This window comes from Pygocentrus nattereri, chromosome 27 (genome assembly GCF_015220715.1).
Source record: "Pygocentrus nattereri isolate fPygNat1 chromosome 27, fPygNat1.pri, whole genome shotgun sequence".
Lineage (NCBI taxonomy): Eukaryota > Metazoa > Chordata > Actinopteri > Characiformes > Serrasalmidae > Pygocentrus > Pygocentrus nattereri.
In genome coordinates, this window is record NC_051237.1 from 25,575,606 (window position 1) to 25,602,590 (window position 26,985).

The following is a 26,985-nucleotide window of genomic DNA, read 5'->3' on the forward strand; positions in this document are numbered from 1 at the left end:
ATTGTAGTGTAGTGTATTGTAGTGTAGTGTAGTGTAGTGCAGTGTATTGTAGTGCAGTGTATTGTAGTGTATTGTAGTGTAGTGTAGTGTAGTGCAGTGTATTGTAGTGTAGTGTATTGTAGTGTAGTGTAGTGCAGTGTATTGTAGTGCAGTGTATTGTAGTGTAGTGTAGTGTAGTGTAGTGCAGTGTATTGTAGTGTATTGTAGTGTAGTGTATTGTAGTGTAGTGTAGTGTAGTGTAGTGTAGTGTAGTGTAGTGTATTGTAGTGTATTATAGTGTAGTGTAGTGTAGTGTAGTGTATTATAGTGTAGTGTAGTGTAGTGTAGTGTAGTGTAGTGTATTGTAGTGTAGTGTAGTATAATGTAGTGTAATGTAGTGTAGTGTATTGTAGTGTAGTGTAGTGTAGTGTAGTGTATTGTAGTGTAGTGTAGTGTATTATAGTGTAGTGTAATGTAGTGTAGTGTAGTGTAGTGTATTGTAGTGTAGTGTAGTGTAGTGTAGCGCAGTGTAGTGTAGTGTAATGTAGTGTAGTGTAGTGTAGTGTAGTGTAGTGTAGTGTAGTGCAGTGTAGTGTAGTGTATTATAGTGTAGTGTAATGTATTGTAGTGTAGTGTATTGTAGTGTAGTGTAGTGTAGTGTAGTGTAGTGTAGTGTAGTGCAGTGTAGTGTAGTGTATTATAGTGTAGTGTAATGTAGTGTAGTGTAGTGTATTGTAGTGTAGTGTATTGTAGTGTAGTGTAGTGTAGTGTAGTGTAGTGTAGTGTATCAGACTGCACTGCTCTGTGTTCCACTCCATTCCTTTTCTCTCTGTATCTACAGTGACTGTGTTTCTATCAGTATCTGAGCTCAGGACCGTCTTTCTCTCTAACCTACTGGTAACTAGCAAAGTCGCTTCTTGTAAGTCGCTCTGGATAAGAGCGTCTGCTAAATGCTGTAAATGTAAATATTAAATTTCTTATTGTTGTTGTATGCAGGCTCTGTATGGCCTCTGGTGACACCAGGTGGCTAACCATGACCTGAGGAATGCTTTCATAAGCTACCTGGATTAAAGAACGTCAGCATAGCTAAACACAGTAGTGTTCTCTTGAAGTCTAAAATTTATCAATTTTTGTCCAACTAACAAACACCAAACAAGTCTTGGCTGATTGACTACGTTTGAGTTAAGGGGGGAAAACTGTGTACATCTGATTTCTAACCAAACTCTTCCTTTGAAGCACCATCTGAAAGCTTCATCTCCTGTGAGACAGTCAGTTCTTCCTCTGTTCCTGGTCTTTCTTCCTCTGTTTCTCTCTCTGTTTCTCCAGTTTGTCCAGAGCCTTGCGCTCCTTCTCTGCCGCAGTGTTGATGTCTTTGATTCTCCGCTTCAGCAGACTACGATCCGACGAGTTCAACACGCCCAGACCCTGCGGAGAGGGGAGGAGTAAGGAATTTCATTTATTCTCATTACAGTCAGAGTTCAGGGTTTCTCGATAGGCAATCTGGCTTATCATTATTGGTTTAGTCAGGCCGTGTCCCTCTTCTTATCAGTAAGGATTCATAATATCACATGATTTAAAAGACTAAAATCTTGTTTTCCTGTGATCTTCCATCTATATGCAATGACATTTGCCCCACCACTACACTACATTTCCAGAAGTATTCACTCACCCATCCAAATCATTGAATTCAGGTGTTCCAAATCACTTCCATGGCCACAGGCCTGCAGACTGCTTCTACAGACATTAGTGAAAGAATGGGTCGCTCTCAGGAGCTCAGTGAATTCCAGCGTGGTGCCGTGATCGGACGCCACCTGTGCAGCAAGTCCAGTCGTGAAATTTCCTCACTACTAAATATTCCACAGTCCACTGTCAGTGGGATTATAACAAAGTGGAAGTGACTGGGAACGACAGCAACTCAGCCACGAAGTGGTCGGCCACGTAAAATGACAGAGCGGTCAGCGGATGCTGAGGGGCATAGTGCACAGAGGTCACCAACTTTCTGCAGAGTCAATCACTACAGACCTCCAAACTTCATGTGGCCTTCAGATCAGCTCAAGAACAGCATAGAGAGCTTCATGGAATGGGTTTCCATGGCCGAGCAGCTGCATCCAAGCCTTACATCACCAAGCGCAATGCAAAGCGTGGAAGGCAGTGGTGTAAAGCGCCGCCACTGGACTCTAGAGCAGTGGAGACGTGTTCTCTGGAGTGACCAATCACACTTCTCCATCTGGAAATCCGATGGACGAGTCTGGGTTTCGCAGTTGCCAGGAGACGGTACTTGTCTGACTGCATTGTGCCGAGTGTAAAGTTTGGTGGAGGGGGGATCATGGTGTGGGGTTGTTTTCAGGAGTTGGGCTCGGCTCCTTAGTTCCAGTGAAAGGAACTCTTAAAGCTAAGTTATTTACAATAATATATTAAACAAAGCTACTATATCTAACTTAAATAACTGCAACAGATTAAAATGATAGCTGGCTATCTTTAACTAGAGTTAAAGAGGCGTAGAGTTTTACTGAAGCTCAGAGTTAAAGAGGCGGAGAGTTTTACTGAAGCTCAGAGTTAAAGAGGCGTAGAGTTTTACTGAAGCTCAGAGTTAAAGAGGAGGAGAGTTTTACTGAAGCTCAGAGTTAAAGAGGAGGAGAGTTTTACTGAAGCTCAGAGTTAAAGAGGAGGAGAGTTTTACTGAAGCTCAGAGTTAAAGAGGAGGAGAGTTTTACTGAAGCTCAGAGTTAAAGAGGAGGAGAGTTTTACTGAAGCTCAGAGTTAAAGAGGCGGAGAGTTTTACTGAAGCTCAGAGTTAAAGAGGCGTAGAGTTTTACTGAAGCTCAGAGTTAAAGAGGAGGAGAGTTTTACTGAAGCTCAGAGTTAAAGAGGAGGAGAGTTTTACTGAAGCTCAGAGTTAAAGAGGAGGAGAGTTTTACTGAAGCTCAGAGTTAAAGAGGCGGAGAGTTTTACTGAAGCTCAGAGTTAAAGAGGAGGAGAGTTTTACTGAAGCTCAGAATTAAAAAGGAGGAGAGTTTTACTGAAGCTCAGAGTTAAAGAGACGGAGAGTTTTACTGAAGCTCAGAGTTAAAGAGGAGGAGAGTTTTACTGAAGCTCAGAGTTAAAGAGGAGGAGAGTTTTACTGAAGCTCAGAGTTAAAGAGGAGGAGAGTTTTACTGAAGCTCAGAGTTAAAGAGGAGGAGAGTTTTACTGAAGCTCAGAGTTAAAGAGACGGAGAGTTTTACTGAAGCTCAGAGTTAAAGAGGAGGAGAGTTTTACTGAAGCTCAGAGTTAAAGAGGAGGAGAGTTTTATTGAAGCTCAGAGTTAAAGAGGAGGAGAGTTTTACTGAAGCTCAGAGTTAAAGAGGAGGAGAGTTTTACTGAAGCTCAGAGTTAAAGAGGAGGAGAGTTTTACTGAAGCTCAGAGTTAAAGAGGAGGAGAGTTTTACTGAAGCTCAGAGTTAAAGAGGCGGAGAGTTTTACTGAAGCTCAGAGTTAAAGAGGAGGAGAGTTTTACTGAAGCTCAGAGTTAAAGAGGAGGAGAGTTTTACTGAAGCTCAGAGTTAAAGAGGAGGAGAGTTTTACTGAAGCTCAGAGTTAAAGAGGAGGAGAGTTTTACTGAAGCTCAGAGTTAAAGAGGAGGAGAGTTTTACTGAAGCTCAGAGTTAAAGAGGAAGAGAGTTTTACTGAAGCTCAGAGTTAAAGAGGAGGAGAGTTTTACTGAAGCTCAGAGTTAAAGAGGCGGAGAGTTTTACTGAAGCTCAGAGTTAAAGAGGAGGAGAGTTTTACTGAAGCTCAGAGTTAAAGAGGAGGAGAGTTTTACTGAAGCTCAGAGTTAAAGAGGAGGAGAGTTTTACTGAAGCTCAGAGTTAAAGAGGCGTAGAGTTTTACTGAAGCTCCGAGTTAAAGAGGCGGAGAGTTTTACTGAAGCTCAGAGTTAAAGAGGCGGAGAGTTTTACTGAAGCTCAGAGTTAAAGAGGAGGAGAGTTTTACTGAAGCTCAGAGTTAAAGAGGAGGAGAGTTTTACTGAAGCTCAGAGTTAAAGAGGAGGAGAGTTTTACTGAAGCTCAGAGTTAAAGTGGAGGAGAGTTTTACTGAAGCTCAGAGTTAAAGAGGAGGAGAGTTTTACTGAAGCTCAGAGTTAAAGAGACGGAGAGTTTTACTGAAGCTCAGAGTTAAAGAGGAGGAGAGTTTTACTGAAGCTCAGAGTTAAAGAGGAGGAGAGTTTTACTGAAGCTCAGAGTTAAAGAGGAGGAGAGTTTTACTGAAGCTCAGAGTTAAAGAGGAGGAGAGTTTTACTGAAGCTCAGAGTTAAAGAGGAGGAGAGTTTTACTGAAGCTCAGAGTTAAAGAGACGGAGAGTTTTACTGAAGCTCAGAGTTAAAGAGGAGGAGAGTTTTACTGAAGCTCAGAGTTAAAGAGGCGGAGAGTTTTACTGAAGCTCAGAGTTAAAGAGGAGGAGAGTTTTACTGAAGCTCAGAGTTAAAGAGGAGGAGAGTTTTACTGAAGCTCAGAGTTAAAGAGGAGGAGAGTTTTACTGAAGCTCAGAGTTAAAGAGACGGAGAGTTTTACTGAAGCTCAGAGTTAAAGAGGAGGAGAGTTTTACTGAAGCTCAGAGTTAAAGAGGCGGAGAGTTTTACTGAAGCTCAGAGTTAAAGAGGAGGAGAGTTTTACTGAAGCTCAGAGTTAAAGAGGAGGAGAGTTTTACTGAAGCTCAGAGTTAAAGAGGAGGAAAGTTTTACTGAAGCTCAGAGTTAAAGAGGAGGAGAGTTTTACTGAAGCTCAGAGTTAAAGAGGAGGAGAGTTTTACTGAAGCTCAGAGTTAAAGAGGAGGAGAGTTTTACTGAAGCTCAGAGTTAAAGAGGAGGAGAGTTTTACTGAAGCTCAGAGTTAATGAGGCGGAGAGTTTTACTGAAGCTCAGAGTTAAAGAGGTGGAGAGTTTTACTGAAGCTCAGAGTTAAAGAGGAGGAGAGTTTTACTGAAGCTCAGAGTTAAAGAGGAGGAGAGTTTTACTGAAGCTCAGAGTTAAAGAGGAGGAGAGTTTTACTGAAGCTCAGAGTTAAAGAGGAGGAGAGTTTTACTGAAGCTCAGAGTTAAAGAGGAGGAGAGTTTTACTGCAGCTCAGAGTTAAAGAGGAGGAGAGTTTTACTGAAGCTCAGAGTTAAAGAGACGGAGAGTTTTACTGAAGCTCAGAGTTAAAGAGGAGGAGAGTTTTACTGAAGCTCAGAGTTAAAGAGGAGGAGAGTTTTACTGAAGCTCAGAGTTAAAGAGGAGGAGAGTTTTACTGAAGCTCAGAGTTAAAGAGGAGGAGAGTTTTACTGAAGCTCCGAGTTAATGAGCTGCGTTTTCAGATGTTTATTAAAAGTGAGCTTTGAGCTCGACTGTGTAATAAAAGCTGAACTGAAAGAGTCTTCCCACGTTTTCTGTGTTTTACTGAAGGTGTTTGAAGGTCAGAATCTCCAGATCTGAGATCATAAACAGACATAAATTCAGGAGGTTTAAGGTCGTTCAGAGCTTTAAAATCCAGCAGCAGAGTTTTAAACTCTCTCTAACAGATCCAGGCAGTCAGTGCGGTGTGTAAACGGGGTTATATGAGCTCTGTGTTGGTGCTGTGAGGATGCATGCTGCTGCGTTCTGTACGGGTTCTAGAGGATGGACTGTTTTTTTCCAGTATGAAGACCATTACAGTGATCAACTGATCAAAGATAAAATCCCTGTTTTCTTTGTGATTCAGTTCAGTTAGAGTTCCACTGATGCTAGCTTGGTTAGCAGTCAGGACTGGGTAACACCACAGGGATTATCGGAGATTGTATGACATACAGTACATGCATGATGCATTATGGGTTATGTTAGTGGAACTGCTGAACGAAAACATGAAACAGAAAAAATAATTAATTTTGTCAAACGGATGAGGCTGTGGGATCCAGCGCTGAATAATCCATAACGCCCCTTTAAGAGTTTTTACTGCTTTTTTCACCACATTTCAGTCCCAGCAAAAAATAAAATGCTATTTAATACGTAAAAATAACATTGTATGAAATTGCATATAGTAAAAGAAACAAAAAGTCTTACAATGTAAGCCATTATAAGGCCATTATAAGGAACCTCAGAAACAGGACCAGCTGTCACCACTAGATGGCAGACAAGTAATATGTTATGTGTAACTTAAAAGGGAAACTTAAAGGTCGCTGAGATGTTAAACAAAGTGATCCAGTGGTTTGATGTGAGAAACTTACTAACTCAGATTTATTTACAGTGATGTGACAGAAACCAGAACAGCAATGCTGAGCATTTTATTTACCCTCCAGAACCACCAGAGAACCTACACGGGTCTTCTGAGTTTATATGGAATGTTGATGATGGAAAACAGTGGAAAATCTGGAATAATCTGTTTTCTTTGGGGACCATTTTGCCGCACAGCGCCCTGCATGTCTCCCTCCACCATGAATGGAGTTGAAGTTCTCTAAACTCTCATAAAACAGCGTCTCAGTCATCAGGCAGTGAATTCAGAACCAGCTCATGTAGGAACTTTCTGTGAGGAGCTTTTAGAGGGACGTCTGGTTCCTATCACCACCACTGTGAACAGCTCTGACTCGGTAAGTTTATGTAGAACGGAGCGTTTCACACCAAACCACGCTTTGTTTATTTAATTATGTGGAAATTTAAAAAAATTGTGGAATTCCCCTTTAACCCTAACTTTAACTTCAGCGGCCACAAGATGAGCTTGGTTTTCTTTTAATTATTCTAATAAAAAGCTGCAGTTTTAGTGGGAAAAGTACTTTAAACCTCATAAAAAGATAAACACACACACACACATTCTCCTACCTTCAGCTTGTTTCCGTCCAGCTGCAGCAACAGTTCTCCATCCACGTGTTTCTCTCTGAACTTGGGGACGTACTGCTCCATGTTTAAACTCCTCAGCCAGTCACAGACCTGCTGCGTGCTCCACGAGGACAGAAGGCACTGCCGCTCATCTAACGGCTTCAGGGACAGAGAGAGGAAGAACGAGACTATGTTTAATCAGAGTCTTTAAGGACCTGGATTAAAATGACGGAACTGCAAAACGTGTTGAAGGATGAAAGCTCAGGTAGGCCTGTCACTGCACCTCTGAGTCATCATCTCCATGGACAATCCACACCTCATCCACATCTCATCAGACTCACTCTGATCCTCTGCACCTTCAATCTAGCAAATCTGTACTTACACATACAGACTGACATCTTCCACGTCTTCTATCCATATCCTGTACAATCTGGAAGATTCTATATCAGTGTTCTATCCCTGTGTAACAACAGTACATTTGATAGTTTGGTGTATATACAGTATCTCACAAAACTGAGTGCACCCCTCACATTTCTGCAAATATTTTATTCTAACTTTTCATGGGACGACACTATGGAAATGAAACTTGGATATAACTTAAAGTGGTCAGTGTGCAGCTTGTATAGCAGTGCAGATTTACTGTCCTCTGAAAAGAATTCAACACTCAGCAATTAACATCAAAATAGCTGGCAACACAAGTGAGTCCACCTCACAAGTGTACATGTCCAAATTGTGCCCAGTTGTGTCGTCGTCCCTCCCTGGTGACATGTGACTTGTTAGAGTTACAAGGTTCCAGGTGTGAATGGGGAGCAGGGCTGTTAAATTTGGTATTTTGGATACAATTCACTCATACTGGCCACTGGATATTCAACATAGCACCTCATGGTAAAGAACTCTCTGAGGATATGAGAAATAGAATGGTTGCTCTCCACAAAGACGCCTAGGCTGTAAAAAGACTGCTAACACCCTGAAACTGAGCTATAGCGCAGTGGCCAGGGTCATACAACGATAAAGAACTCATCGTGGACTATCAGAAAACCAAGGGCTGCACACACTCTCCTGTCTACATCAACGGAGCAGAGGTAGAACGTGTGTCCAGCTTTAGGTTCCTGGGAATCCACATCCCGGCAGACCTTTCATGGTCCTTCAACACCTCCCATCTCATCAAGAAGGCACAGCAGCGTCTTTACTTCCTGAGGAGACTAAAACAAGACCGGCTGTCTCCTCAGATCCTCACAAATTTTTACAGATGCACCATCGAGAGCATACTGACCAACTGTGTGACCGTGTGGTACAGTAGCTCCACTGTGGCTGAGAGGAAATCCCTGCAGAGGATAGTAAGGACTGCTCAGCGCATCACAGGCATGCAGCTCCCTGCCATCAAAGACATTCACCAGAGCACACAGCATCATTAAGGACCCCTCCCACCCCAACCACAAACTGTTCAACCTACTTCCATCCGGGAGGAGATACAAGAGCCTCCGGGCCAGAACCAGTCGGCTCAGGTCCGGCTTCTTTCCCTCCACAATCACTCTGCTGAACTCCACACCTCACTGATAACACTACCACTCATACTGCACACAGCGGACTATGAACACTGCCTTTCATACTACACTCACCAATCAGAGCTGTTGTTTTATTCATTATTATTACCATCGCACAAATTTAACATCCTACTGCCATGTAAACAACACATCGCAAGTTATTCAATACAACATGTTCATGTATATATCTACACACCTATAATCTATTTTTTTGCATATCTATAATAGTAATTTATTCTATATACTGTAATGTTGCACTATGTCTATTTATTGCACACTTGCACAGTCTCTTTTTGCACTATTTGCTACTATTTGCACTTCTGGTAGATGCTAACTGCATTTCGTTGCCATGTACTTGTACTGAGTAATGACAATAAAGTTGAATCTATCTATCTATCTATCTACAACGGTTTCCCAGGACAGGTTCCACTCGGAACAGGCCTCGCCCAGGTCGACCAAAGAAGCTGAGTCCACCTGTTCAGCATCATGTCCAGAGGTTGGCTTTAAAAATAGACGTATGAGTGCTGCCAGCACTGCCGCAGAGGTTGAAGAAGTGGGAGGTTGGCCTGTCAGTGTTTAGACCATATGCATCACAATGCATCAACTGCATGGCCATCATCCCAGAAGGAAGACTCTTCTGAAGCTGACGCACAAGGAAACCCAGAAACAGTTTGCTGTCCAAGAACATGGATTACTGGATGTCCTGGAAACATGAATTCCAACATGTACTGTGACATCCTGAAGCAGGGCATGATCCCCTCCCTTCAGAAACTGCTCCGCATGGCAGTTTTCCAACTTGATAACAACCCCAAACACACCTCCAAGACGACAACTGCCTTACTGAAGGTAAAGTTGATGGACTGGCCAAGTATGTCTCCAGACCTAAACCCAATGGAGCACCTGTGGGGCATCCTCAAGCAGGAGGAGGGGGAGCACAAGGTGTCTAACCTCCACCAGCTCCGTGATGTCATCAAGGAGGAGTGGAAGAGGATTCCAGTAGCAACCTGTGCAGCTCTGGTGAATTCCATGCCCAAGAGGGTTCAGGCAGCGCTAGATAATAATGGTGGTCACACTAAATATCGACGCTTTGAGCACAATTTGGACACGTTCACTGTGAGGTGGACTCACTTGTGCTGCTGCTATTTAGACAGTAATGTCTGAGTGTTGAGTTCTTTTCAGAGTACAGTAAATCTGCACTGCTATACAAGCTGCACACTGACCACTTTTAAGTTATATCCAAGTTTCATTACTATAGTGTCATCCCATGAAAAGTTCTAAAAAAATATCTGCAGAAATGTAGATAAATTCTAGATAAACTTACAGAGTCAGAGCTGTTCACAGTAGTGGTGATAGGAACCAGACATCCCCCTCTAAAAGCTCCTCACAGAAAGTTCCTACATGAAATGGTTCTGAATTCACTGCCTGATGACTGAGATGCTGTTTTAAGATAGTTCTTCAACTATCATAAAATGATATGGTTATGATAGAACTTCAACTCCATTCATGGTGGAGGGAGAATATGCAGGGGACTGTGCGGCAAAATAGGCCCCAAAGAAAACTGACTCAGGAGGAGCAGTGCGGGTTCCGCCCGGGTCGTGGAACACTGGACCAACTCTTCACCCTCTCCAGGATCCTAGATGGCTCATGGGAGTTCATGGGAGCCTAGAGGGCTCATGGGAGCCCAACCAGTCCACATGTGCTTTGTGGATTTGGAGAAGGCATTTGACTGTGTTCCACGGGGTATTCTGTGGGAGGTGCTTCGGGAGTACGGGGTACATGGCTCTTTGCTACGAGCCATTCAGGCCCTGTCCAAACAAAGCAGGAGCTTGGGTCGCATAGCCGGCAGTAAGTCAGACTCGTTCCCAGTGAGAGTTGGACTCCGTCAGGGCTGCCCTTTGTCACCGATTCTATTCATAATTTTTATGGATAGAATTTCTAGGTGCAGTCAGAGGACGGAGGGTGTCCGGTTTGGTGACCTCAGGGTCACATCACTGCTGTTTGCAGATGATGTGGTCCTATTGGGGACATCAGGCCGTGAACTTCAGCTTTCGCTGGATCGGTTTGCAGTCGAGTGTGAAGCGGCCAGGATGAGAATCAGTACCTCTAAATCCGAGACCATGATTCTCAGGCGGAAAAGGGCGGAGACCCCTCTCTAGGTCAGGGATGAATTCTTGCCTCAAGTTGAGGAGTTTAAGTATCTTGGGGTCTTGTTCACGAGTGATGGTACAAGGGAGCGGGAGATTGACAGGCGGATTGGTGCTGGGTCAGCAGTGATGGGGGCTCTTTACCGGTCTGTTGTGGTAAAGAAAGAGCTGAGCCATAAGGCAAAGCTCTCGATTTACCGGTCGATCTACGTTCCCACCCTTACCTATGGTCATGAGCTTTGGGTAACGACCGAAAGAATAAGATCACGAATACAAGCGGCCAAAATGAGTTTCCTCCTTCCTCCAGTGTCTGGACTCTCCCTTAGAGATAGGGTGAGAAGTTCAGTCATCCGGGAGGGAGTAGACCCACTGCTTCTTTACATCGAGAGGAGCCATTTAAGGTGGTTCGGGCATCTGGTTAGGATGCCTCCTGGACGCCTCCCTCGTGAGGTGTCACAGGCAAGTCCACCAGGGAGGAGACCCAGGACACGCTGACGTGACTATATTGCCCAGCTGGCCTCGGAGCGCCTCGGAATCCCCCCCGGAGAGCTAGTGGAAGTGGATGGGGAAAGGGAGGTCTGGGCCACATTGCTTAAGATGCTGCCCCCGCGACCCGAACCCCAGAGAAGCGGATGATGGATGGATGGATGGATGGATGGATGGATGGATGGATGGATGGATGGATGGATGGAAAACTGATTATTCCAGATTTTCCACTATTTTCCATCATCAACATTCCATATAAGCTCAGAAGACACACGTAGTCTGGTGGTTTCGGATGGTACATAAAATGTTCATATTTGCACTGTAAAAATTGCTGTTCCGGTTTCTGTCACCACCACTGTAAATAAATCTTAGTTAGTAAGTTTCTCACATCAAACCACTGGATCACTTTGTTTGACATCTGCAGGGCTACAAAGTTACAAAAACCCATGAGAGACAATTGATTTCTACAGCCTCTATATAGAACCATATTCAACATATTCTCCATCAATCTGAAGAAACATTTCAACATGCAAAGAGCCATTAAAGCATGAAATGGTTCTATATAGAACTCGTGGTTCTAAATACCTCAGTTTCCTTTGCCAAAGAAGTTTGCTAAAGTTACACTCCCAGCTTATTACTCACATAATGGAGGAGTGTTCTAGTCTAACAGGGTGCACATTATCCAGTTCACTCTGCATTGCTGACTGTAGAAACCTTATTATTTCAGATTTTCCACAATTTTCCAACATCAATATTCCATATAAACTCAGAAGACAAGAGTAAGTTCACCGGTGGTTCTGGGTAGTAAATGTAATAGTAGGAAACTGAAACAGTGTGATCTGTTCAGCAATGTGTATGAGGAAAATTTTTGCTTACTACTGTAATATTCTTAATATTAGGCTTAATATTGCAATAAAAAGTATTGCACTTGTTATTGCTATTCCTTTGCCTTTCTGATGAGACTGACTCGTGAAGTCTGTCATATACAGTGAATTTTTAAAATGTAAAGCTCTGAAAACATCAGTGAGTTTGTGCTAGCTCTGCAAGATATGGAAATAATATACGCATACAAATCAAATAACTTCATTATTTTATGTTAATTATTTTTACTTTCTTCGTCCAGACGTTTCTTAGACACGTTTAAACACGTTTGTTTAAAAAGACTGTCAGCGCCACCTAGCAACAAACTAAATCCTGCAATATATCTGCAAATTTTCCACGAAGACATCAGTGGTTCACTCAGATTATTGTTATAATGACCATAGGCTGTTCTGAAGATGTACTTTTTGGGTGGTTTTTCATGCATTTTGGCAAATTTTGAAATTTAGCTGGAAACTGTAATCTGGCAACCCTATGCAGTGGCACTGTTTTGGAAGGCCTCAGCACTGACCTCGTCTGAGGACTGGGACAGTGTGTGGTAGGGGTGTGAGGAGCGCGAGTCGGTCGGAGAGCTGGACGGAGGCAGGGGGCTTTTAGGGGAGAAATCATCACTGAACGCCGACTCCTGTGGAGAAGAAACAGATGAGGTCAAACACAGATTCATATAAACTCAAACAGAGCTGATTATAGATATAGACTGGCTGGCCAGTGTCCCTCCCTACTTACCCAAACCTTAACCCACAAACCCCCCAAAATAGATAATCCAAATCCAGCCCAGAGCGGAAGATGTTGTGTTTGATATTTACCAAAGCCATACAGTGGGCCAAAACAAACCCAACAATGAGTTCCATAAGTGGGCCAGAGAAATTTTGCTACCAGGGAAATCAAGTCAATACATTTTTGATTCATGAGGCAGCTCTGTTCTTCTATTCACATGATCAGTATGGAGGTAGGATGTGCTGCATGTGTAGTTCATATAGAGGATTATGGTGCTTATGCTGGCTGTGATTGTATGGGTGAACATACAGGCCTGTAAACATCACCATAGCACCACTCAGCAGTGAACCATCTGTACACCCTCAGAGTGAGACTACCTGTGAATCTGACTTGCTGGGGCTGCCGGAGTGCGCCCCTGTTTTGGGTGAAGAGGAGGCAGAGCTGCGGTGACTGTCGGAGAACCAGGAGAAAGGCACAAAGGGACGGGACGGATTCTCAGACGGCTCTCTGCAAAAAGGAGAGACCAGATTTCAGCACAGAGGAGCTGAGATAGATTCATTACTGTGAATCCAGAAAAGAACAGTTAATGTGGATCTCACAGAACTGAAAAGTTGTATATACACAGGAGCTTTTATGAACCCCATTCTAAATCCATAGGCATTAATATGGAGCTGGTCCTCCTTTGCAGCTCTAACGGCTTCCACTCGTCTGGGAAGCTTCCTACAAGATGTTGGAGAGAGTCTGTGGGAATTTTTGCGCATTCATCCAGAACAGCATTTGTGAGGACAGACGATGTTGAACGAGAGGGTCTGGCTCACAATCTGCATTCTAGATCATCCCAAAGGTGTTGGATGGGATTGAGGTCAGGACTCTGTGAGGGTCAGTCAGGTTCTTCCACACCAAACTCACCCAGCCAGGCCTTTATGGAGCTGCTGTGGTCACTGGGGCTCAGTCATGCTAGAACAGGAAAGGTTCTTCCCCAAACAAAGTTGGAAGCACAGAATTGTCAAAAATGTCTTGGTCTGATGAGTCATTAAGATTTCCTTCACTGGAATGAAGGGTTCTAGACCAACCCCTGAAAAACAGCCCCATATCATCATCCCTCCTCCACCAAACATTACACCTGGCACAGTGCAATCAGGCAGGTGATGTTCTCCTGGCATTCGCCAAACCCAGACTCGTCCATCAGACTGACAGATAGAGAAGCTGATTGGTCACTCCACAGAACATGTCCAGAGTCCAGTGGTGGCGCTTTACTCCACTCCATCCGACGCTTGGCTCTGTGCTTGGTGATGTAAGGCCTGCATGCAGCTGCTCAGCCATGGAAACCCCGTCATGAAGCTCCCGGCGCAGTGTTTGTACTGATGTTGATGCCAGAGGAGGTTTGAAGGTATTGATCAGTAGAGCGTTGGAGACTTTTATGCTCAGAACTCGGCGACCCGCTCTGTAACTTTATGTGGCCTGACTTTTCATGTCCAAGTTACTGTGGTTCCTAAACGCTCCCACTTTCCAATAATACCACTCACAGTTGATTGTGGAAAATCTGGGAGGAAAGAAGTTTTTAAACTGACTTGTTGCAACATGGCATCTTATTACAGCACCACGCTCTAATTCAGTCGCTCTTTAGAACGACACTAGTGTGTGTAAAGGCAGGCTGCAGGGCTGGCTGCTTGATTTTATACACCTGTGGCAATGGGACTGAATGGATTCCCTGAATTCAATGATTCAGTGATTAAAAGGTGTGTCCCAATAACCATCACCATTAAAAAATATCCAGAAGATACACTACATTTGAAAAATTTGAATCGCTTGCCATTTTAATCAATTTATTATTTCGTTCAATTAGAAATTATACAGCACAGTTTGAATATAAATATTCTATACATAATACAGAAAAAATACACCTTAATGTATTTTCCTATATTTGAATACTTTATTAAAGTAATTAGTCATTTTTAAATGATAATTGTATGTGATGACTCATTTATTATTAGTTATTAAATTCAATCAATTATGATTTTATTATAACTTTTTGAAATACAAGGCATTCTGGATGTCTATTTCGTAGACCTTTATTGTTATTGTTCTAGATTGTTGTTTCTCAGTGATTTTACAATCTGCTACTGGTGAGCATGAACAACTGAACATGGTGATTCCAGACTTTTGAACTGTACTGGATTCACTTTTTTCCTTTTCTCAGTGGAGGGCAGTGAATCAAGTACATAGTAGAAATAAATGAAATGAAAGTAAACTGGCCTACCGGCTTCCCATAGACAGTCTGTTAGACTTATCTCTCCTCACTTTCACATAGGAACGACGCAACGTCACCCTGAGAGAGAGAGAGAGAGAGAGAGAGAGAGAGAGAGAGAGAGAGAGAGAGAGAGAGAGAGAGAGAGAAGAGAAGAGAAGAGAAGAGAAGAGAAGAGAAGTGAAGAGAAGAGAAGAGAAGAGAAAGGAAAAACGAGAGAGACAAAGAGAGGGAGAAAGAGTGAGGAGACAAAGAGAAAGAGGGGGAGAGAGAGAGGAGATGGAGTTATAGAGAGCACAGAGAAAGGGACAAGGGAACACAAGAGAGACAAAGAAGGAGAAAGGCAGAAGACATAGAGAGAGAGAGAGAGAGAGAGAGAGAGAGAGAGAGAGAGAGAGAGAGGGGGAGAGGAGATAGAGGAGAGAGAGAGGAGATAGAGAGAGAGAGAGAGAGAGAGAGAGAGAGAGAGGGGAAGGCACACTGAGAGACAGGCTCAGAGAGAATGAAGTATGGGGGGAGAATAAAATAAAGCTCTTGCTCCTACAGGGATGTTTCCGTGACTCACCCCAAGTCCAGAAACCTCCTTTTAGTTTTCTTGTCCAGGACCACCGTAGGGCTCCCGGGTTCAGCTGGACTGCTGTCCTGACTGTCATCTGACACCAGCACTGTCCAGATAAACAAAGCTTACATTTAGCTGCCGACCACTCAAACTCAGAATGTTTAAACTCAGTACTAACAGCAAGAGCCAAACAAGCAGGTTGACCAAAATTAAAGAAATAATTTAGCCAAAAATAAATCAAATTTACCCAAATGTACTTGATCAGCCAAGACAGTGTCTCGGTGTCTAAAGTTTACTTCTGTAGTTTTACCCCACCTGTTAGCATGGTGCTAACTGCGTGCACGCTCATCTCAAAAATGGACAAACATAGACAACAGTATGGACAAAACGACAGCTTTAAGCTGCTGTGGTTAGCTATGCCAACGTATTAGTCCAGGTTTACAGGTGACAGTGAGTCATACAGAGTCAGAAACCTCATCATCAAGACTATTAGAGACACTGAACACCTCCACATGGCCTCGAGAAAGAAGCCTGCACAGGACCGTTTTTTTAGTCCTGCTCCCACCCGCTCCGGCAGAAAATCGGAATCATTTCTCCAGGACCCGCCCGTGCTGCTCCATCCAGGCGAACTGACACAGTATATTCACATGAACTTTATCCAGCAGTCACGGTCGTCAGGCTCACTGTGAGAAACTTACATTACATTACATTTACGGCATTTGGCTGACGCTCTTATCCAGAGCGACTTACAATTTGATCATTTTACACAATTTTGCCTGACTGCATGTCTTTGAACTGTGGGAGGAAACCGGAGAACCCGGAGGAAACCCACGCAGACACGGGGAGAACATGCAAACTCCACACAGAGAGGACCCCGGTCGCCCGGCCGGGGAATCGAACCCAGGCCCTCCTTGCTGTGAGGCGACAGCGCTACCCACCACGCCACCGTGCCGCCTAACTTTAACTTCACCAATCATTAATGTGTGTGTGTGTGTTCTGTTGAGGGCCTCTTTTGCCCCTTCCTTTAAGAGAGGAAGGGGCAAAACCCCGTCTGCGCAGCTTGAAGCCTCTGCGTTCAACTCAGCGTGAGGTACGTTTCAGGCCACGTTTTAGCTGATCGACTATATTTGGAGTAAAAGGGGGGAAATTATGTAGATTAATTCACCACCGAACTGCCTAAGATGTCAGTAGAGGTCAGAGACCAGGGCGGTACCTTCGCTCTCTGGACGTCGAGTTCTGCGGAAGTACACAGGTGAGGTTTCAGGGCAGGACCTGCAGGGGGAGCTGGCGGGCCGGGGCATTAACGTCTCGTGAGACGTGGCATCTGTGAGCTGCGTGTATCGGCCTTTAGGGGCCGGAGAGCTGGAGTTCGGCTCGTCGGGAGAGCGGCGGAGAGGAGAGTCGAAGGAGAACGGAGACGGGCGGAAGGGGGAGGACAGGAGGAGCTCCGGAGAGAGAGAGGACACGTTGAGACCCGACTGAGGAACCGAGTGGAGGGGACTGTCTAAAGACTAAACACGGAAACAGAGAGACATTCACAGATAAAACTGAACACCGAAAAGGTAATCAGTCTCATAATATACAGCTTAGTTTGACAAACGATAAATGATTAAAACAAGAAGAAAAATTAGAATAAAGTTTATTTTAATGAGTCAACAACAGCCACCTAACATTAGCCCTACAGCAGCTATTCCTAATGAGAGATAAGCTAGCTAACATTAGCCCTACAGCAGCTATTCCTAATGAGAGATAAGCTAGCTAACATTAGCCCTACAGCAGCTATTCCTAATGAGAGATAAGCTAGCTAACATTAGCCCTACAGCAGCTATTCCTAATGAGAGAGATGAGCTAGCTAACATTAGCCCTACGGCAGCTATTCCTAATGAGAGATAAGCTAGCTAACATTAGCCCTACAGCAGCTATTCCTAATGAGATAGATAAGCTAGCTAACATTAGCCCTACAGCAGCTATTCCTAATGAGATAGATAAGCTAGCTAACATTAGCCCTACAGCAGCTATTCCTAATGAGATAGATAAGCTAGCTAACATTAGCCCTACAGCAGCTATTCCTAATGAGAGATGAGCTAGCTAACATTAGCCCTACAGCAGCTATTCCTAATGAGAAATAAGCTAGCTAACATTAGCCCTACGGCAGCTATTCCTAATGAGAGGTAAGCTAGCTAACATTAGCCCTATGGCAGCTATTCCTAATGAGAGATAAGCTAGCTAACATTAGCCCTACGGCAGCTATTCCTAATGAGAGATAAGCTAGCTAACATTAGCCCTACGGCAGCTATTCCTAATGAGAGAGATGAGCTAGCTAACATTAGCCCTATGGCAGCTATTCCTAATGAGAGATAAGCTAGCTAACATTAGCCCTACAGCAGCTATTCCTAATGAGAGATAAGCTAGCTAACATTAGCCCTACAGCAGCTATTCCTAATGAGAGAGATGAGCTAGCTAACATTAGCCCTACGGCAGCTATTCCTAATGAGAGATAAGCTAGCTAACATTAGCCCTACAGCAGCTATTCCTAATGAGAGATAAGCTAGCTAACATTAGCCCTACAGCAGCTATTCCTAATGAGAGATGAGCTAGCTAACATTAGCCCTACGGCAGCTATTCCTAATGAGAGATAAGCTAGCTAACATTAGCCCTACAGCAGCTATTCCTAATGAGAGATAAGCTAGCTAACATTAGCCCTACAGCAGCTATTCCTAATGAGAGATAAGCTAGCTAACATTAGCCCTACAGCAGCTATTCCTAATGAGAGATGAGCTAGCTAACATTAGCCCTACAGCAGCTATTCCTAATGAGAGATAAGCTAGCTAACATTAGCCCTACGGCAGCTATTTCTAATGAGAGATGAGCTAGCTAACATTAGCCCTACAGCAGCTATTCCTAATGAGAAATAAGCTAGCTAACATTAGCCCTACGGCAGCTATTCCTAATGAGAGAGATGAGCTAGCTAACATTAGCCCTACGGCAGCTATTCTTAATGAGAGATGAGCTAGCTAACATTAGCCCTACAGCAGCTATTCCTAATTAGATAAGCAAGTTAATGCTAATTTGCTAAAATGCTTATAAGCTATTCGCAACATAAAGTGACCTGGAATCAGTCACCATTATTATTTTTATTGTTATCATTATTTAGTATTTCTTCTGTAGTATTATACTACTACTATTATATTGTTATTATTATTATTGTTTTTTCATTCTATAATACTGTAATTTAAATACCATAATTTAAATGCATAAATACTGTAATTTAAATACCGTGATTTAAACACATAAATATCGTAATTTAAATACTGTAATGTAAACGCATAAATACCATAATTTAAATACCATAATTTAAATGCATAAATACTGTCATTTAAATACTGTGATTTAAACGCATAAATATCGTAATTTAAATACTGTCATTTAAACGCATAAATACCATAATTTAATTACCATAATTTAAATACCATAATTGAAACGCATAAATACCGTAATTTAAATACTGTAATTCAAATACCATAATTTAAATGCATAAACACTGTAATTTAGATACCATAATTTAAACGCATAAATACTGTAATTTAAATGCTGTAATTTAAATACCGTAATTTAAACACCTAAATACCATAATTTAAATACTGTAATTTAAATGCATAAATACTGTAATTTAAATACCGTAATTTAAATGCCTAAATACCATAATTTAAATACTGTAATTGAAATGCATAAATACCGTAATTTAAATACCGTAATTTAAATGCCTAAATACCATCATTTAAATACTGTAATTTAAATGCATAAATACTGTAATTTAAATACCGTAATTTAAACGCATAAATACCATAATTTAAATACTGTCATTTAAACGCATAAATACTGTAATTTAAATACCGCCATTTAAATACCGTCATTTAAATACTGTAATTTAAATGGATTATGGTGCTTTGTGATAAACGATTGGCTGTGAATGAGACGGACCCTCCTGTCCAGGCTGTCGTCCCCCTCAGTGGAGCTGATGCTGTCTCTAAGCCGTGAGCGGGATGGCCGGTTCCTGCCCCTCCGCACCTGGACACGGCACTTCTGGACGCTGCTGTCCAGGAGCTCAGTCTCTGGGATCGCATCGTTCAGGTCAGCTGATCACATACAGCAGAGAAAAAACACAGCAGAGTTAACCAAACCTCCCAACTTACAGCGTCTGGGGTTTAAATTCTGGGGTTTAAATTCGTTTACTTGCTTTCTTCAAGGGATTCTTCAGTGAAGACAACAGTTCTGCATAAAACCATGAACATTCAAAGAGCTATGTTCATGATTAAATGGTTCTCTGCATGGTGAAATGGTTCTTCACATTGACGGAGAATATGTAGTACAGCGGTATGCAAAAGTTTGGGCACCCCTGATAATTTTCATGATTTGCCTTTATAAATCATTGGTTGTTCGGATCAGCAATTTCAGTTAAATATGTCATAAAACAGACGAACGCAGTGATATTTGAGAAGTGAAATGAAGTTTATAGGATTTACAGAAAGTGTGCAATAATTATTTAAACAAAATTAGGCAGGTGCATAAGTTTGGGCACCCCAACAGAAAAATTACATCACTATTTAGTAGATCCTCCTTTTGCAGGAGTAACAGCCTCTAAATGCTTCCTATAGCTTCCAATGAGAGTCTGGGTTCTGGTTGAAGCCATTTGAGAGTTGTTTTGAGGCTCCCATGTTGCCACTCTTCAGAGAAGATGCAAAGAGGAGACACACTTGCAGTTGGCCACCTTAACCCTTTCTCATAATTGGATTCACCTGTGTATGTCGGTCAAGGGTCACTGAGGATGCAAAACAAATTTTGTGTTCCAATAATTAGTGCTAAAGTTATTCAAATCAATAAAACGACAAGGGTGCCCAAACTTATGCACCTGCCTAATTTTGTTTAAATAATTATTGCACACTTTTATTGCATCACTGCGTTCGTCTGCTTTATGATATATTTAACTGAAATTGCTGATCCGAACAACCAATGATTTATAAAGGCAAATCATAAAAATGATCAGGGGTGCCCAAACTTTTGCATACTGCTGTATATGGTTCTGTATAGCACCAGAAGCATAATTATTTGGTAACAATGTAAAGCTTGTAACAATAGAAGAACATTTTTGGTTGAATGGGTGGGGCTAAACTGCTGCGAAATGAATGGGTGGGGCTAAACTGCTGGAGGTTGAGTAGGTGGGGCTAAACTGATGGAGGTTGAGTGGGCGGTGCTTAACTGCTCTAAAATGAATGGGTGGGGCTAAAGTACTGTAGGCTGAATGAGTGGGGCTTAACTGCTGTAGGCTGAATGGGTGGGGCTAAACTGACAATGTGTGGGGTAAATGGCTGTACACTATATGGGCAGTGCTAGACTGATGTAGGCTGAATGGGTGGGGCTAAAGTACTGTAGGCTGAATGGGTGGGGCTTAACTGCTGTAGGCTGAATGGGTGGGGCTAAACTGACAATGTGTGGGGTAAATGGCTGTACACTATATGGGCAGTGCTAGACTGATGTAGGCTGAATGGGTGGGGGTAGACTGATGTATGCTGAATGGGTGGGGCTAAATGCTATGGGCTAAATGGAAATGTATATGCAAATATGCCCACATTCATAAAGGGTTGTTTTTGCAGAGTAGTGTTCCATGATATGGGCCATGAACAATTTAAATGTGTGTTATTAATCATGTATAATCAGGTGTTCTAATACAGGCCTACATTCATCACTGCATTTTAGTGTAAATCAGTAAAATATCTGGTGTCAGTTGTGAAAAACATGCTGGTCTGATGCTGCAGTGACTCACCGAACACATTTTCTGTCTCTTCCAACTGCATGACAGGCACGGGGAGCTCAGGGACCACTGCAGAGACAGGGAATAAAAAATACATCACCTGTGACCATCTCAGAAACACCTACTCACACCTAGAGCAACATGTGAACTGCAGTTCATCCACTAATGGTGAAAGATCCAGGGAACCTAAATCTGTCTTTCCTTTCTAATCAGGTTAATCTTGTTCTTGCAGGCGAATAGTAAATATCACTGTTGTCAGAACAAAACCTCGTATCTCCAAAATAGTAACATTACAGGAGAAGGAAAAAACCTACTTTACTTTTAATGTAAGTCAGTGGAACCAGACATCTTTCCAAGTCATTTTGGACCATTTCTTTTGGTCCATTCATTATGAAATTTACAGACAATGTAAATGACAACAGGTGATTTCAAATTATGTTAAAAACTGAAAAATGACAAAAATGGTTTTGTCCTGACAACAGTGATATACACCTTTTGAATAATGTTCCACTGACCAATATACTTCACCATATTTCTCTCCTCTCGATCTAAACTGGGGTAGAACATTTCTGTAATCATTCCCCTGACCAATCACAAGGCTGCATCTCTGGCTCCGCTCACACAGAACAGTTTCAGAGTCAGAGAAACTTCGTGAGCTAAAGCTAACCCAGCATAACCAAAAGCTAGCAAGCTAAACCACCTGTCCGTAGCTGCTTGTCACTCATTCATTCACTTATCTGTAAACAAGTGTTGTTCATTTATTCACATGTTGCCTCCTCCATCCGTTTGTCCATCCGTCCATCTGCATGTCAAACCGATAGGTTTGATCAGAGCTTTTAAGTTGTGTTTTATCTTATGTTTTATATTTTTCACTCAAGCTTTGGATGTTTAATATAACAGTCTAGTTTAGTATCATATCATACAAACATTTGTAATATGTTGCTCTGTGTTCTGTGTGGGGATTTTAAGCACAAAATCTGAACTGCTATTCGTGAATTCTTCCAATTTTTTCAAATATTCCGCACAGCCAAATGGTTAAGAGTGGTTCACTGCTCACTGTGGTGATGACTAAGAACCAGACACCGGAAGAGCTTCCTAAAACATACTGCTTAGCATTAAGTCAAAGCAAGGCATCACCTTATCTTGTCTCATTCCTTTACTTTTGGTGTACCCCAAGGCTCTGTTTTAGGCCCGATTTAGTTTCTTTAGCTTATAAATGAAGACAGAATGCAAAGCTGGCAAGACTGTTATTACAAACAAGGATGACATGAAACGTAACAATTGCAATGATCTTCAACCATGCAAGAGCAACCCGGCAGGACAAATTCCATAAATAGTCTCTCAACTCACAGAAGTGAATTGTGTTGTTCTGTGCACCTCAGCTTGCCCTCAGTAACACCCAGCTATTTGCCACGCTGCCATTAAAGCACTTTCCCTCCTCTCTCTCCTCATTAAGCAGAGATTTCCACTGGGATTCTGTGGTCAGTAATATGACTGCATGAGCTCCAGAGCTCTTAGACGAATCAGCTGTTTTCATGAAGCCTCAGCACATCTGCTGGCACCCTTTATACCTATGCTGTAATCAGTGGATACTGACAGAATCCAAACGAAGAAACCTTCCATGTTATTCTCGGCTCCTCTTACACATTACCCAGAAGCCCCGACACCTCTCTGAACCACAAATCCGTTCAATACGTCTCTGACATTTATTCACACATTGCATCACAGTTCTCTGGTCGGCACAAAAAAGCACCAGAAATAACAGACCAGACACTTCCCATACAGCCAAGAAGGGTGACTGTTATTGTTGGGGTCGAAATAATATGGCAAAATCTTGGGTTTTTGAAATGCAAGTATTGATATTTCATTATTTAATTATCATTTTTAATGATAGGAACCTCTGAGGTCACCATGACTACAACACAAATATAGACATTTTATTTACCATGCAGAACCACCAGAGAACCTACACAAGTCTTCTGAGTTTATATGGAATGTTGATGATGGAAAATTGTGAAAAATCTGAAATTTTCTTTTGGGGATTTATTTGCCTCACAACGCTCTGTCATCAGGAGATCGTGAGTTTGATCCCTGGCGATACTAGAGCCGTCTGTGGCCTATGAGTCCATAAGAGCATAGTTGACCTCTCTCTGGGTGCATAGGATGCCCCCCAGACTCTCCCAACACTGATGTAACAGAACTAGCGGTTAGTGCTCTCCTCTGAACACATTCAGCTGTCCAATGATATTGTGTTAGCGGCAGTTTGAAAAGATGCAGTGGCTTCACAGGTCTCAGAGGAAGCCTGTGCTAGCTTTCACCCTCCTACCACCTACCACTGCGCTGGTAGTATCATTGGATTGGGGGAGTCCTAACTAGAAAGTGAGTACTGGTCGCCCTCTCTTTCTTTCACCTTTAACTCTTCCAAGCATAATATTTTTTCCCAATTAATTGGTTCTTCATAGAATGTGTCCAAAATAAGAGCTTCACCTTGGTTCTCTGTTCTTTGAGTGAGAGGTGAGGCTTGATTTGTCGAGCTGTCCAAGGTTCTCCCAATGTCTCCACCAACACCAAAAGCCTTGTTTGTTATTGTCCAGCTTTCACATTCATAAAGAACCACAGAAGGCCACAGCCTGGGCAATTCTGAACTTGGTCTGTAGAGAAACACTGCTGCATTTGAAGATCTTCTCAAGCTCCCTCTTCCTTGTTCTGCTGAGCACCGATCTGTCATATTTGTTGCTTACCGGATCCCCTGTTGTAAGTAATTGATCCAAGTAGGCAAAGGCTGTCCATCATTTCCAAATCTTCTCCATCAGTGGGGAAAGTTCTGCACCTCGTAGCAGTACACAGCTGATGGCAGTATGAAGCCAAGCAAGAACTAGCATGGTGACAGTGTTATTGGTGATAATGGATGATTATCGGAGAGGTCTAACAGTGTTAATTGTTTATTTAAGTTGGAGAAAGGGAGGAGGATGTGCTCTTTTATTGTTGTTGTAAATTCTGTGTTCGTCTGGAATTCAACAACGAGACGTTTGGCATCCAAGGCTCCCAAACAAATCAACATCCCATTTATTCCACCACTGAGGTTGATGGCAAAAGCTGGGAAAATGTAAATCTTCGTGAAGCATTCTGCTCACTGCTCACCACTCACCACTGCAGTCTGCGGTCCATTGCTGCTTGTGGTGGCAGAATTTTTGGGTGCAGTTCCACTCTGCAGTCCATCAAATACAAACATAAACGCAGGATTAGTCTTCTTAATGTTGAATTGACATCCCATGTGTTCTTCCTTATAAGGGCCTTCATGTCTTCCAGATTTTCCACTGTGTTGTATCATCTGCATATCAAAGGTTATTGATGTTTCTTCCATCATACCAGAATCCATTTAGAGGCTGCCTTCCTGATTTGTCAACCAATCATAGACTGTATTCTTGATTGACCAATCAGAGTCTGTGTTCCTGACTCATCAACCAATCAGACTTGTTGGACAGTCAGAGGCTGTGTTCCTGGCTTGTCGACCAAACAGAAGCTGTGTTCCTGACTTGTCGACCAATCATAGACTGAATTACTGAGTCGTTGATCAGAGGCTGTGTTCCTGATTCATCTACCAATCAGAGACTGTATTCCCGACTCGTTGACCAATCAGAGGCTGCATTCCTGATATGTAGACCAAACAGAAGCTGTGTTCCTGACTTGTCGACCAATCAAAGGCTTGTCAACTAATCAGACACTGTTCCTGATTTGCGGACCAATCAGAGGCTGTGTTCCTGACTCGTTGACCAATTAGAGGTTGTGTTTGACCAATCAGAGTCTGTGTTCCTGATTCATCTACCAATCAGAGACTGTATTCCCGACTCGTTGACCAATCAAAGGCTGTATTCCTAACTTGTCCCCCAATCAGAAGCTGTGTTCCTGACTCGTTGACCAATCAGAGGCTGTGTTCTTGACCCATCGACAACACCACCCCTGTCTTTGTGACTTTTCTCAGGAACAGTGCTACATTTCCAGGCAAATTAAAGTGTGTCTCCAGCCTGTAGCAATCAAGAAATCATTTTCTTTTATCTACAACATCCTTTGATGTCAAACTGAGAGGGTTAAGTTACCCAGCTAACGTTAGCATCATTTGTAGCATACTGTGGAGATTAAGTCACATTTAAGACAAAAAATTTTGTCAACTTTATCACTTTCAAGCCACCTTGTTTAGCGTATGAACAGTGAATAAGAGACAAGGGTAAGAAAAGAAGAAGATGCAAATGCACAGACTTTATAGTTATGTTGCATCAAAACAACGATGTGTGTGTAGCAGGGAGTTAGAGTTTAAGGTGGGCTGGTCTGCATCATACAACTCCCGCTCTGAAGTCCCAGTCCAGCCCCTTTTCAACAGATGTTACAGATGTTGTAGCATTGGTCCTCGTCTTACCGCACCTTCAATCTAGCAAATCTGTACTTACACTTATAGATTGATATCTTGTACATCGTGTATCCATATCCTGTACAATCTGGAAGATTTCTATATCAGTGTTCTGTCCCTGAGAACCTAAATCTGATTTATTATCTTCTCCAGACTAACTGCACATACGGAATGTGAACAGCAGCACATTCCATAGTTTTATTTCAGAACTTATTACTGCACAACTGTACGTTGGAATAGTGCAATACTAGTGTACATTGTGCATATGTGTATATTCGGAGTTGGTGTATATATATATATATATTTGTTTTTCTTCTTAGATATTTATATATATATTTTTTTGGATTTAAATTCTATGAGGAGGCTACGCACCTAAGATTTTCACTCACTTTCCACCTCTTGTGTAAATGTGATGTGACAATAAATGTGATTTGATTTGATTTGTCTTTCCTGGCAGCTCTCTGGAATTCATGGTTTAGGTCTCTTAAAAGACTTTTGTCCCTCTTGATTTTGGCTTCTCTCCTCTTTTTTGCAATATCCCCTGCCATCGTTCATCTACTTCGATTTCTTTCTCCTTTTCATTCTTCTCAGGTTTTTCTCTGGTTCCTCTTTGATCTCTTTGATCTCTCTAGTTCTCTGTCAGTTATGTCCAGCATTTGAAATTGATTCCTGACATTTTCACTTCCTTCTGCTTTGGTTCTTATCTGTTCCCAATCAGTCATCAATCAACCTTTATTTAAACTCGGAGTACGTTAACTGTCATTTAGATTGTAGCCGAGCCGATACAGAAATCAAGGATTGAATCAATTAGATTGTAAAACATATCAAATGCTAAAATAAATAAATAAATAAATAAATGCATCATATTAGTACATTTAATATTACAAAATCAAATCAGAATAAAATTGCAAAAATAAAATAGCTTAATATAAATAAAATAAATAAAATAAAGAAATAAAAATATTTAATATAATTTGTTATATAAAAATAACGAAAACATAATCATACTGGAAGTAAAATAAAGAGTGGAGGTCTTTAGAAGGTATATAAAAGTTTAAAATGTTCATGTGACACCAATATGGTTACAATATCAAACTTCTTATTTATTATTATTTAGACACAACTTACAAATGAGTTTACTTGTATTATTATTGCCATAATATTACCACTTATTACTGATCTGTAAAGTTCCTGAAGTCCTAACCAATAAGAGAGCTCGCTGGGCTATATGTGACTAGATGCCACAGAGAGAACAATCCTTCTGGATCATTTTATTTTGGCCAGTTGACAAACTTTATTTACATCCAAAACTCAGTATTGATGAAAATGAGAGTATTACTAGAATAACTGCAGTTTAAATACAACAAGCAAGATAATTCTTTTTAATAAAAAACTAAAAATAAAGGTGGGGGTT

General features: G+C 42.0%; 1 protein-coding gene across 1 annotated transcript in view; it reads right to left on the reverse strand.

Annotated features, from left to right (window-relative positions):
* Positions 1 to 836: 836 nt before the first annotated feature.
* The window catches only part of LOC108414428 (sterile alpha motif domain-containing protein 14), a 29,572-nt gene continuing 3,423 nt past the window's right edge, over positions 837 to 26,985 (reverse strand). The window contains exons 2-10 of the mRNA XM_017687291.2: positions 21,179 to 21,235; positions 19,339 to 19,493; positions 16,571 to 16,868; positions 15,364 to 15,463; positions 14,811 to 14,879; positions 12,928 to 13,057; positions 12,345 to 12,458; positions 6,784 to 6,939; positions 837 to 1,404 (exon numbers count right to left, since the gene is read on the reverse strand). Of these exons, the coding sequence (XP_017542780.1) occupies positions 1,249 to 1,404; positions 6,784 to 6,939; positions 12,345 to 12,458; positions 12,928 to 13,057; positions 14,811 to 14,879; positions 15,364 to 15,463; positions 16,571 to 16,868; positions 19,339 to 19,493; positions 21,179 to 21,209 (1,209 nt within the window). The 5' untranslated portion in view covers positions 21,210 to 21,235 and the 3' untranslated portion in view covers positions 837 to 1,248. The remainder of the gene's footprint in view (positions 1,405 to 6,783; positions 6,940 to 12,344; positions 12,459 to 12,927; positions 13,058 to 14,810; positions 14,880 to 15,363; positions 15,464 to 16,570; positions 16,869 to 19,338; positions 19,494 to 21,178; positions 21,236 to 26,985) is intronic.